The sequence below is a fragment of the Hyla sarda genome, chromosome 5 (genome assembly GCF_029499605.1).
Source record: "Hyla sarda isolate aHylSar1 chromosome 5, aHylSar1.hap1, whole genome shotgun sequence".
NCBI classification, from domain to species: Eukaryota; Metazoa; Chordata; class Amphibia; order Anura; family Hylidae; genus Hyla; species Hyla sarda.
In genome coordinates, this window is record NC_079193.1 from 47051872 (window position 1) to 47066179 (window position 14308).

The window sequence follows — 14308 nt, forward strand, 5'->3', positions numbered from 1 at the left end:
AAAGAGTCTCCTAGGACTGTATCCACCTTTTCCAGCCCACCGAAGCACCTGAAAGCTGAACTAATTTTTGCAGGAAAAGTCATCAACTGCCGAGCCGAGAAGTTCGTGACGAATCGAGTTTACTGTAAATTCGCTCATCTCTAGTAGCATAAGCAATTAGGGAAGTCTAAATAAATGTTATTTTACCGTACCCGATACGGCTTTATGGACTTGTACAGGGGGACTCGGGCTTCTCGCCATGTGTTGTGAAATTTGCTGTCGCTCCCAGCCACCCAGAGGAGTTGGTCGAAGCCTTCTTGTCTCTCGTAATGTAGTTTTACGCTCAGAGAGCCGACGTGAGACCCCGATATGTGGTACCAGAAGGTCATGCACTGGGCAGAGTTTATGGAAGGCACCACGGGGCTCAGGAGGCGGGCCACTTTACCGCTGTGTCTTTCGTCGGATTCGGAGTAAATAAAGTTGCCGTCTCCTGTAAAAGACAGATGTATTATATTTTACCATTTTTTTTTATATTTTACCATTTTCACTGATATGATATTGGTATAATACTCGGTGATACTCATAGCACTTTATGGTACTCATGACAGTGCTCTCTGCTGACATCTCTGTCCATTTTAGGAACTGTCCAGAGCAGCATATGTTTGCTATGGGGATTTTCTCCTACTCTGGACAGAGATGTCAGCAGAGAGCACTGTGCTCATGATGTCAGCAGAGAGCTCTGTGTTCCAAAAAGACAAGAATTTCCTCTGTAGTATTTAGCAGCTAATAAGTACTGGAAGGGTTAAGATTTTTTATTAGAAGTAATTTACAAATCTGTTTAGCTTTCTGGCACCAGTTGATTAAAGGAAAAAGAAAAGTTTTCCACCGGAGTACCCCTTTAAGGACTACTAGTGACATTTCTTCCTATGTACAGCTATCTTTTCTCAGGAGTGAGTCTTAAAGGGGTACTCCGGTTAAATTATTATTTTTTAAATCAACTGGTACCAGAACGTTAAACAGATTTGTAAATGACTTCTATTAAAAAAAATCTTAATCCTTTCAGTACTTATCAGCTACTGTTTGCTCCTTAGGAAGTTCTCTCCTTTATAAATTTATTTTCTGTCTGACCACAGTGCTCTCTGCTGACAAGAACAAATCCCCATAGCAAACCTCTCCTGCTCTGGACAGTTCCTGACATGGACAGAGGTGTCAGCAGAGAGCACTGTGGTCAGACAGAAAAGAAATTTAAAAAAGAAAAAAACATCCAGCAGCTGATAAGTACTGGAAGGATTGAGATTTTTATATAGAAATCATTCACAAATCTGTTTAACTTTCTGGCACCAGTTGGTTTGAAAAAATTTTTTTTTAATAAAAAAATGTTTTTCACCTGAGTACCCCTTTAACCACACTGACTAGCGGCAGCTGTGTCTTTGTACTTTGTTTGGAGAAAAATATATATCAAAACGATAAAATATAAAAACGATGAAATTTGAAAGCTCTGGAGTAGTGATGCCGTCGTACTTTAACCAGCCTATTTACCGCCTTACTGCATGAGATGTGTGCGGCTCACCGTCCAACGCGAAGAACGCCCGGCCATTGGAGTACATTACATCATGTTTCATTAGCGGCGCAATTCATCAAATGCAATGTTCCTTTTCTGCCCACTGCCCATCAAACAGTAGGGGAGGGAATAGAAAACAATGGTGTCCAGGAGTAAATTGATATAAATCTACCCATTTATGGGAAATTTAGGAACGGACTCTCGCTGATACTGCGGGAAAACTGTAAGTGCGTCACCTGCAGTTAATGTTCCCAATATATAAAGCAGTGATTCCCAATCAGCGTGCCTCCAGCTGTTGCAAAACTACAACTCCCAGCATGCCCGGACAGCCGAAGGCTGTCCGGGCATGCTGGGAGTTGTAGTTTTGCAACAGCTGGAGGCACCCTGGTTGGGACAAATTGCTCAAGCATATGTAATGTATAAGGGTTTCTTATCAATTGGATTTAAGACAGTGTCGCTTACCTGTGTGATCCTGTACCGGGCCCGTTTTGCTGTTCAGGACTGTCCACTTCAGCCCTACATTACTGTCGTGTTCCCATTTACAAATGGTCTTCTCTGATCCCCATCCAAACTTACAGTCCAGGTCACTGGGTGGTAGCTCTGTAGAAATACAAAAAAAATGGCGGCATTGAGATGTTGGCGTTGCAGTAGCAAGGACTGTCGTATGTTTTGTATAGAGAGTTAGTATATACTATGTAATCATATAAATTGGGATGGCAGAAAATAAGATTGGCCCATAGCAATACTTAAAGGGGTACTCCCGTGGAAAACTTTTTTTTCTTTAATCAACTGGTGCCAGAAAGTTAAACAGATTTGTAAATTGCTTCTATTAAAAAAATCTTAATCCTTCCAGTACTTTTTAGGGGCTATATACTCCAGAGGAAATGCTTTACTTTTTAGATTTCTCTGATGTCATGACCACAGTGCTCTCTGCTGACCTCTGCTGTCCATTTTAGGAACTGTCCAGAGCAGGAGAAAATCCCCCATAGCAAACATATGCTGCTCTGGACAGTTCCTAAAATGGACAGCAGAGGTCAGCAGAGAGCACTGTGATCATGACATCAGAGAAATCTAAAAATTAAAGCATTTCCTCTGTAGTATATAGCCCCTAAAAAGTACTGGAACGATTAAGATTTTTTTAATAGAAGTAATTTACAAATCTGTTTAACTTTCTGGCACCAGTACATTTAAAATAAAAAGATTTCCACGGGAGTACCCCTTTAAATGGGCACTGTCAGGTTCAAAAACTTTTTATTTGTTGTGCATCTTGGCAAAACTTTCAAATATACTTTATAAGAAAATTTTATTTATTTTTTTCCTCTTTTTATATAGAAATCATGGCTTATAAAAAAAACACCACTAGGGGTCCCCATACCATCCAAAAAATAATCCTGTCTGGCTGCAGAATCATCTTTGTCTCAGCTGAAGGACAGGCTGAGACAAAGTCCAGTAAGTGGGGGCAGGACTAGCATTCCTCTGTGCTCACTCCTGTCCTATCAGACTGCAGCATGAAAACAGAGAGGAAGGGGTTACAGAGCAGCCTGCCGTGATTGGATGAAGAAAACCAGCACTTAGGGAGGAAGATGAGTCATGCAGAGTAAGGACACGCCTCCTCCAAAGCACAGAATGACAAACCAAGTGAGCAACAGATAAAAGGTATTTGTGAGAGAAATATAGGTGCTTGACACATACAAATTATATGTATATGATCAGAATTAGATACTGAGTAACATATATCTTTTATCTTCTTTTTGTGGCATATGAGAGGTACGCTTTAAACCTAGTTCCTAATATTCTTGCATGTAAACCCTATATAAAGGGAATATACTGATTGTGATTTTGCTTTAATATTGCACAAACTCGTAAGACTATCACTATCTGTCCCTGGCAGAGCATGCTGGGAGTTATAGTTTTGCAGCAGCTAACGAGACAGAGGTTCGGGAAATACTGCCTAAAGGGAACCTGTTACATTAAAAATGCTATAAAGTCTGCAGTCATCATGTTATAGAGTAGGAGAAGCTGAGGCAAAGGCTGTCTGGGCATGCTGGGAGTTGTAGTTTTTTGCAACAACTGGAGGCACCCTGATTGGGAAACAATGTTCTTCTGATCATACACTGCTCTAATGGCCAGCTCATCTTTGGAAATGGATATGCAAATAATATAAAATAATACTGTATAGTAGTATATTTAATCGTATTAGTCTTAATATATGAACAACACTGTGGAATTTGTTGGCGCTATTCATGCTGGGAGTTGAAACAGCCGGAGGCACATTGAATGGGAAACACTCCTGTATGTAGAAACCTGCACGCTGCATAGAAATGCGCAGTATTGAAAACTTGCATTGCAATTACCGAAGATGCCACTAGATGTCACTGTGCACCAAGTTCCATTTAAATAAGTCACAATGCCAAAACAGGCAGCGGCGCGCGGCAAGGGATCTGGTATTAGATGACATTATGAGATCCTATAAAATTGTGTGCATTTCATTCCAAGCTTCCCAACAGCCTTATACAATGTAATTGCTTTCTTTTTTTTTTTTTTCTAAAGGTTTAGGAAGATGAATAGAAGGATGTGTGCAACAGATAAAGCTAATCTTATTTATGTTTTGGACTTCTGCTGCCTGCTGCAAAAAATCATGTCTCCGACATCCCTTCAACTCCCTGGCTGCCCCTTCTTTGCCCAAGGAAGGAAACCCGCCTCGAAGAACAAAAATAAAAAATAAAAAGAATAATATTCTTCCAGGAATGTTGCCGTTGTTCACAACAAAGTCAAATAAGGTCTTAGAAATCCGACATCCTTCCCCAGCGGGTGCATACTTTGTCCGTGATCTAATTGTCTCCATTTTTTTTTTTTTTTTTTAGCATTTCAGCCTTAAAAAAAATAGCATTTGCATTAAGCTCCTATTCTTTTGCTGCCAAACAATGTCATATACTCCGCAGAGAAGACGCCCTTACCAGCGCTTAACACCTCTGGCGCCCGGAGGGTTACACATCTAAAGTGCGTTTCCTCTGAGGATTGTGTTGTTTATGCTGACAAAGAAAAACATACAGCCTATATGAGTATTTTCCAACCAGGGTGCCTCCAGCTGTTGCCAAACTACAACTCCCAGCAGGCCCGGACAGCCAACGGCTGTCCGGGCCTGCTGGGAGTTGTAGTTTGGCAACAGCTGGAGGCACCCTGGTTGGGAAACACTGCCTTATATATATGAAACAGGATTCACACCATGTTTTTGCAATACAGTTCCCGTATTCGTTTTCAATGTGAAAACCGTACGGAACCGCATTGAAAACCGTATGCATTGACTCTCCATTGAAAACCGTATGTCAAAAGATGCATCAGGTTGTGTCCGTTTTGCATCCTGTACGGTTTTGTCAGTTTTTTTTCCCGTACCCAAACCCGTAGTCTACCATGGTTTTTGGTCCGGGTGAAAAACTGTATTAAACCGTATACGTTTTTTTTTTTAATATGGGAGTCAATGGGAACCGTACAGAACCGTATGTGCGTACGGTTCCATCTGGTTTTCACCATACGTTTTTTGACTTTGCACAGTTTTTTCTTGGAATTTCAATCAAACAAGTGAAACTTTATTCAAAATGGAGTGAAAAGTCAAAAACGTATAAGTTTTTTTCTTAAAAAACGGATGCAACCGGACATCATTTTTTCAAACTGTATACGGTTTTTAACTTTATACGGGTTGAAATTTGTACACACGTTTTGATACAGTTTAGTCAGGTTTTGAGGAATCCGTTTTTCATCAAAAACCTGATCCGGGAACTGTATTGCAAAAACGTGGTGTGAATGCAGCCTTAGAAAACATTCTTCCAAAATACAGCACCACTTTTGGCCTCAGGTTGTGTGGGGTATTACACCTTGGCTCCAGTCACTTCAATGGACCTGAGCTGCAATACCACACACAACCTGAGGACAAGAGCGGCGCTGTTTCTAGAAGAAATCAGCAATGTTTTTCTAATCCTGGATATATGCTGTTAAAGGGGAACTCTGGTAAATAAGTACTTATCCCTATCCACAGGATCCCGTGGGCAGGGGATAAGTACTTATGTACTGGAGTCCCCCTTTAACCCTTAGTGCTTTCCAACCTGTGGCTCTCTCCAGCTCATGCAAAACTGCAACCCCCATCTTGCCTAGACAGTCGATGACCATATTGTATTGTTTACACATTTTTTTTTTTTTGTGATTTATCGCAATTTTTTTGCACAATGGTACAAAAAAAAAATTATTGCGACTTTGGCAGGCACCGCTTTTAGAAAATGTGCTCTATAGATGTCCGTTTAAGCGTACGTTCACCCATTAATACTTTAATTTACTTCAATGGGTCCTACAGCAATCTGCACTGCGGACCCGTTAATGGGAATGGTAACAAAACCCGTAACCCGCCACCAGTTTATCAACATGTGAACGTATCCTTACTTTGGCGTTGCAGTGGTTGCAGTGGTAAGTGAGTTACTATAGAAATATATATATATATTTTTTTTCTATTATTTTCTTTTTCTTTTTTTCATTTTGTCGCAATTATTTTGCAAATATATACACCAGACATGACTTAGCTTTTTTGGGATAAATGTGTGTGTGTGTGTGTGTAGAAAAGATGGAAAAATTTGCGCAGTGGGATAAAACGCCGTAGAATTTGGCACAATGACTAAACAGTAGGAAATGGTGCACTGAAGTGAAATTTCAAAACTGTATAATAAATTTTGCGCACCACGCAAAATAAAGGCGGACAAAAAAAAAGTTTGCCTACACTAATGGTCTCCAAACAGCAGCCCGTCAGCTGTTGCAAAACTACAACTCCCAGCATGCCCGGACAGCCGTTGGCTGTCCGGGCATGCTGGGAGTTGTAGTTTTACAACACCTGGAGGGCAGCAGTTTGGAGATCACTGACCTACACCAATCCAATAATGATGAATTCCCCCCCAATATTTTTAACTAACATCTTAGTCCCTGTTGCTGCAATCAATGTGTCGCTCTCTCTCAGGGCCCGTTCTGCCTATAGGCAAAATAGGCAGCTGTCTAGAGTGCACTCTTGATGGGGGCGCCGCTCTGAACGCAGCAAGAAAGTTTGTAGACAGCTAGCATCCGAAGCACCTGCCCACCGTGTAGTAAGGTAATTACATGAGAAGGAGGTTTGTTACAGTGTGTCATCTCAGTAGTAAGGTGGGGCGTGTCAAAGGGCGGAGCCAATGGGCAGGGTCAAAGGGCGGCAAAATTAGCTTTCAACTAGAGTGGGGAAAATCCTTACGCTCTATTTATCCCCATGGTCTCCGTTCCTAGATATGCAGATTTTCCGATGCGCGCAGAGATCAGGTAGATGGGAATAGTCAGCGTGCCTAGTGGCGTCTTATGACTGCACCAAGGTTATTACAACTAAGTATCTCGGGGGGAACCAAATAGGTTTTTCTTTTTTCTATGCTGAACTGTGTAATAGCCCTAATATCATGAATGAAACTGCATAGTAATAATGGGTTTTTTGCTTTCGAGACAGCGGGAATGAGTGGTAGCGGATTACTGTGGTTTCCGTGGTGACAGCACATCTGGTGCACTTGAAATTACTTGTTAGAGATAGTCCACACTCATAAGGTTCAGTAGATGCAATGGGGGGAATTATACTGTGATACAAGGTATCTTTCCTAATACATAAAAAAGCAAAACAGAATAATATGATGTATCCAGGCATATAAGTTATTATTATTATCTTATTTATTAACTTTGGTCCTGTTCTTTGTATACACTGTGGTCCCGTTCTTTGTATACACTGTGGTCCCGTTCTTTGTATACACTGTAGTCCCATTCTTTGTATACACTGTGGTCCCGTTCTTTGTATACACTGTGGTCCCGTTCTTTGTATTGACTGTGGTCCCTTTCTTTTTATCGACTGTGGTCCCTTTCTTTGTATACACTGTGGTCCCGTTCTTTGTATACGCTGTGGTCCCGTTCTTTGTATACGCTGTGGTCCCGTTCTTTGTATACACTGTGGTCCTGTTCTTTGTATACGCTGTCGTCCCGTTCTTTGTATACGCTGTGGTCCCGTTCTTTGTATACACTGTGGTCCCGTTCTTTGTATACACTGTGGTCCTGTTCTTTGTATACACTGTGGTCCCGTTCTTTGTATACACTGTGGTCCCGTTCTTTGTATACACTGTGGTCCCTTTCTTTGTATACACTGTGGTCCTGTTCTTTGTATACACTGTGGTCCCGTTCTTTGTATACACTGTGGTCCCCTTCTTTGTATACACTGTGGTCCCGTTCTTTGTAAACACTGTAGTCCCGTTCTTTGTATACACTGGGGTCCCGTTCTTTGTATACACTGTGGTCCCGTTCTTTGTATACACTGTGGTCCCGTTCTTTGTATACACTGTGGTCCCGTTCTTTGTATACATTGTGGTCCCGTTCTTTGTATACACTGTGGTCCCGTTCTTTGTATACACTGTGGTCCCGTTCTTTGTATACACTGTGGTCCCGTTCTTTGTATCGACTGTGGTCCCTTTCTTTGTATACACTGTGGTCCCGTTCTTTGTATACACTGTGGTCCCGTTCTTTGTATACACTGTGGTCCCGTTCTTTGTATACACTGTGGTCCCGATCTTTGCATACACTGTGGTCCCGTTCTTTGTATACACTGTGGTCCCGTTCTTTGTATACACTGTAGTCCCTTTCTTTGTATACACTGGGGTCCCGTTATTTGTATACACTGGGGTCCCATTCTTTGTATGCACTATGGTCCCGTTCTTTATACGCACTGGGGTCCCGTTCTTTGTATATATTGGAGTCCCATTCTTTGTATGCACTATGGTCCCATTCTTTATACACACTGGGATCCCGTTCTTTATACACACTGGGGTCCTGTTCTTTGTATACGCTGTGGTCCCGTTCTTTGTATACGCTGTGGTCCCATTCTTTATAAACACTGGGTTCCCGTTCTTTATACACACTGTGGTCCCGTTCTTTATACACACTGTGATCCTGTTCTTTGTATACACTGGGGTCCTGTTCTTTGTATACACTGTGGTCCCATTCTTTATAAACACTGGGTTCCCGTTCTTTATACACACTGTGGTCCAGTTCTTTATACACACTGTGATCCTGTTCTTTGTATATACTGGGGTCCCGCTCTTTGTATACACTGGGCTTCCGTTCTTTATACACACTTGGGTCTTGTTCTTTATACACACTGGGGTCTCGTTCTTTATACACACTGGGGTCCCGTTCTTTATACACACTGGGGTCTCGTTCTTTATACACACTGTGATCCTGTTCTTTATACACACTGGGGTCCCGTTCTTTATACACACTGGGGTCTCGTTCTTTATACACACTGGGGTCCCGTTCTTTATACACACTGGGGTCTCGTTCTTTATACACACTGTGATCCTGTTCTTTATACACACTGGGGTCCCGTTCTTTATACACACTGGGGTCTCGTTCTTTATACACACTGTGATCCTGTTCTTTGTATACACTGGGTTCCCGCTCTTTGTATACACCAGGGTCCTGTTCTTTATACACACTGGGTTCCCGTTCTTTATACACACTGTGATCTTGTTCTTTATACTGACTGGGGTTCCGTTCTTTGTATACGCTGTGGTCCCGTTCTTTATACACACTTGGGTCTCGTTCTTTATACACACTGGGGTCCCGTTCTTTGTATACACTGGGGTCCCGTTCTTTATACACACTTGGGTCTCGTTCTTTATACACACTTGGGTCTTGTTCTTTATACACACTGGGGTCCCATTCTTTATACACACTGGGGTCCCGTTCTTTATACACACTGGGGTCCCGTTCTTTATACACACTGGGGTCCCGTTCTTTATACACACTGGGGTCCCGTTCTTTATACACACTTGGGTCTCGTTCTTTATACACACTGGGGTCCCGTTCTTTATACACACTGGGGTCCCGTTCTTTATACACACTGTGATCTTGTTCTTTATACACACTGGGGTCCCGTTCTTTATACACACTTGGGTCTCGTTCTTTATACACACTGTGATCCCGTTCTTTGTATACACTGGGGTCCCGCTCTTTGTATACACCGGGGTCCTGTTCTTTATACACACTGGGGTCCCGTACTTTATACACACTGGGATCCTGTTCTTTATACACACTTGTGTCTCGTTCTTTATACACACTGGGGTCCCATTCTTTATACACACTGTGATCTTGTTCTTTATACACACTGGGGTCCCGTTCTTTATACACACTGGGGTCCCGTTCTTTATACACACTTGGGTCTCGTTCTTTATACACACTGGGGTCCTGTTCTTTATACACACTGGGGTCCCGTTCTTTATACACACTGTGATCTTGTTCTTTATACACACTGGGGTCCCGTTCTTTATACACACTTGGGTCTCGTTCTTTATACACACTGTGATCCCGTTCTTTGTATACACTGGGGTCCCGCTCTTTGTATACACCGGGGTCCTGTTCTTTACACACACTGGGGTCCCGTACTTTATACACACTGGGATCCTGTTCTTTATACACACTTGTGTCTCGTTCTTTATACACACTGGGGTCCCATTCTTTATACACACTGTGATCTTGTTCTTTATACTGACTGGGGTTCCGTTCTTTGTATACACAGTGGTCACGCATTATGTATCTGTGTATGCATTTGGTTATTTCTGTGTTGTTTATACTTTAAATCTGCATTCACCCCCTTTTTACATGTTTCTATAGGGGCCCTTTAAAATCTTGTTAACACTTACCCCAGTCTGATCACTATGGGACCCCCATCTACATCGGACCGCATTCTAGACAGCTGCCACTTAATGGACTCTAGGAGCAGACTGCTATCCCAGAGGAGAGCATTTCGAGTGAACCTAGTGGTCGGAGTTGGTGCTAAGCGCTCTAGAGAGTCACATGACTTTCCTGGAAGGCACGGGATGTGTAGACAAGATGACCAGGCTTTTCCTGGAAATTCACAAGGGATACTAATGAAGATTCTAGACGGTCTAAACATGAACTGGTTAATACAATTATTGCATGATTTATCTAAATCTCATTTACAGATGTAGCAGAGCTGAGTTTGTCACATCAGATGGGATTGAAAGTGAGTTTGCTTCAGTTTAACCCACGAGTTGTTATGATGTAACTCTTTATCTTGGGATCAAAAACCACCTTATACAAAAGATATCTGTTGGCTAAACCCAGACCTCCCCGAAAACATGTGCCATCCTCTTGGTGAAGTGTGCATGTTAATTCCATAGAGAAACAGGATTACCTTCTGGAAGAACAAAACAACAACATATCCAATTCTGAGACAACTTGGAAGTTCCCTACACATTACACATTGGGGAACCATGATCCTCATAGGGCAGATAATGGAGCTGCCGTGGGCTAAACTGGACATTTCATATGTGACATCATCATTATCTGTAGGAACGGAGAACATTCAAGTGAAGAAGCCCACAGAATCAGAATGTAACTATGAATATGGGGGGGGGGGGTACTTCTATACCTAACAGTCTGGGGGGAACAAATGAAGCTGGAGTGCTGCATGAGGCGTCTGTATTCATCACTCCTAGGACATCTGAGACTGGAGCTCAGCATTTGGCATCTGTGCCAGTCATTCTGGAGAAACATTTAAGACTGGAGTACTGCATAGGGCATCTGTGCCCATCACTACTGAGGCTTGAGCACTTCATGGAGCATTTGTGCCAGTCACCCTGGAGGACATCTGAGACTGGAGCACAGCATGGGGCATCTGTGCCAGCTACTCCGGAGGACATCTGAGACTGGAGCACAGCATGGGGCATCTGTGCCAGCTACTCCGGAGGACATCTGAGACTGGAGCACAGCATGGGGCATCCGTGCCAGCTACTCCGGAGGACATCTGAGACTGGAGCACTGCATGGGGCATCCGTGCCAGCTACTCCGGAGGACATCTGAGACTGGAGCACAGCATGGGGCATCTGTGCCAGCTACTCCGGAAGACATCTGAGACTGGAGCACAGCATGGGGCATCCTTGCCAGCTACTCCGGAGGACATCTGAGACTGGAGCACTGCATGGGGCATCTGTGCCAGCTACTCCGGAAGACATCTGAGACTGGAGCACTACATGGGGCATCCGTGCCAGCTACTCCGGAAGACATCTGAGACTGGAGCACTGCATGGGGCATCCTTGCCAGCTACTCCGGAGGACAGCTGAGGCTGGACCACAGCATGGAGCTTCTGTGCCAGCTACTCCAGAGGACATCTGAGACTGGAGCACTGCATGGGGCATCCGTGCCAGCTATTTCGGAAGACATCTGAGACTGGAGCACTACATGGGGCATCTGTGCCAGCTACTCCGGAGGACATCTGAGACTGGACCACTGCATAGGCCCTCTGTGCCAGTCACTCTGGAGAAACATTTAAGACTGGAGCACTGCATCTGTGCCCATCACTACTAGGGACATCTGAGGCTGGAGAACTTCATGAAGCATCTGTGCCAGTCACCCTGGAGGACATCGGAGACTGGAGCTCTGCATCTGGCATCTGTGTCTATTAGGCTGGAGAAACATTGCAGATGGGAGCACTGAATGGGACATCAGTGCCCATCACTTTGGGCAAACAGCTCAGACTTGGAGTCCTACATGGTGTATCTGTACCAGTCACTCTGGAGGACGCCTGAGACAGAAGAACCTCATTGGGGAACTGTGCCCATCACTATGAAGATACATGTGAAACTGAAGCACAACACTGGGCATCTGTGTCAGTCACTTTTGGAGACATTTGAGACTGGTGCATAGCATCGGTGCCAGCCGCTACGGGGGACATTGGAGGCTAAGGCCCTAATGGGGTTACTCATGAAATCTTTGCCCTGAGCCAGCCAGTATGGACAAAGACCCTGGTGATCATTAATCTACTGCATATGGACTTCTTAAAGTGATAAGTTCAGCTCTGCTACATCTGTAACCACAAAGATGTTACAGAAACAGATCTATCATTACATTTACTAGTGTTAATGCCAAAATCCCGCCGCTCCAGAGATAAGGTCTCTCGTGAAGAGTTATGTAACCGCTGGGATCGATGTCTCATGACCGATGACAGCTGCACAAACCCAACAGTAAAATATTATCTAGACATGGAAATCTGCAGACGGAACAGTTCAGTAGAAGGGCCGAGGTCTTCCTCTGCCATCTTATCATGTGGATCCTACCCGTAGTAATGTAAAGTTTCCATTGACTCATAATGAAGCGCCAGCTGCAGGGAAGTCTACGCATTTTTTTTAACGCTGTTAGGTTGAACATATGCTTAGTTGTAATTTTCCTTTTAATTTGAATGTGAGAAACAGATAATGTGGTGGATGATGGCGATAGTGGAGGCAATGGTTTAATCATTGCATATATTGTCTGTGGGGAAAAACACATTATTGGAGCAATGTGCAATCATCCGGCTATTTATGCCGATTGGATAGGGAAGAAAAATGCTGCTGAATAAGAGACTGTGGACGTGTAATGCGTCCATTATATATTACTGTGTATTACTGTAAATAGGATGGGAAAGTAGGGTCCTGGGGATGGCGCCCCATCATGGAGCCATATGGAAAATGCATGATTTATATGGGCGATTTGCTACTGGGCCTAATAATAAGTTGACTTGTAAAATTTGGGCAACTAATGGAGTGCCGGTGAAAAAGAAATCTACTGTACTATTTATTTGTATACACTGGGGTACTATAACTCCCAGCATGCCCAGATATTGGGATAGCTATACATTGATTGCAGCAACAGGGACTAAGACTTTGGTTAAAAATATTGGAGGGAATTTATCATTGTTGATCTAGGTGAGTGGTCTAAAAACTGCAGCCCTGCAGCTGTTGCAAAACTACAACTCCCAGCATGCCCGGACAGCCGTTGGCTGTCCGGGCATGCTGAGAGTTGTAGTTTTGCAACATTTGGGTGGGCCACAGTTTGGAGACCACTCACCTATTGGAGTAAGGAGTAGTTTGCTCTAAAGAAATCTATGTCTGTTAAAGGGGTACTTTTTTTTTTTAAATCAACAGGTGCCAGAAAGTTAAACAGATTTGTAAATTACTTCTATTAATAAATCTTAATCCGTCTTGTACTTATTAGCTGCTGTATACTACAGCAGAAATTCTTTTCCTTTTGAAACACAGAGCTGTCTGCTGACATCATGAGCACAGTGCTCTCTGCTGACATCTCTGTCCATTTTAGGAACAATCCAGAACAGCATATGTTTGCTACGGGGATTTCCTTTTACTCTGGACAGTTCCTAAAATGGACAGAGATGTCAGCAGAGAGCACTGTGCTCATGATGTCAGCAGAGAGCTCTGTGTTTCAAATGGCAAACATTTAATTTCCTCCGGAGTACCCCTTTAAGTGATCCGTTTTATTGTAAAAGGCCAATTCTATCAAAGAGGGATTGTGCAAAGTGGAGAGCCCCTTTATGGATTCTATTGTCAGTCACATTACAGTAGTGATACAGACCTCCAAGGGCCTCTATACAGAATTTTTTCTCTTCTTTTTACCCCCTACCCCCCCCCCCCCCCCAACTTCAATGTGCTGCAGTGAAAGGGTTAAACAAATGAAGAGGCAATAAAAGTCTGTTGGTGAATACAGGTGGTTCAGATACTTGACATTTACATGGCAGCCATTATCTTGAGAAAGGTCCCTGTTATTTCTCCTCCAGAGTAAACTATTGATCCTCGCCCACATCCCTGTCATCTTATTTAATTAAGTTTGCAAATAAAAAGGAGGTAAATGAGGAGATGTGTAAAGGATGCGCTCCGTCCGCTC

General features: G+C 43.2%; 1 protein-coding gene across 1 annotated transcript in view; it reads right to left on the minus strand.

Annotated features, from left to right (window-relative positions):
* Positions 1-14308, minus strand: part of NRP1 (neuropilin 1) — a 191921-nt gene that overhangs the window by 11578 nt on the left and 166035 nt on the right. The window contains exons 14-15 of the mRNA XM_056519467.1: positions 2003-2140; positions 192-469 (exon numbers count right to left, since the gene is read on the minus strand). Coding sequence (XP_056375442.1) covers positions 192-469; positions 2003-2140 — 416 coding nt within the window. The remainder of the gene's footprint in view (positions 1-191; positions 470-2002; positions 2141-14308) is intronic.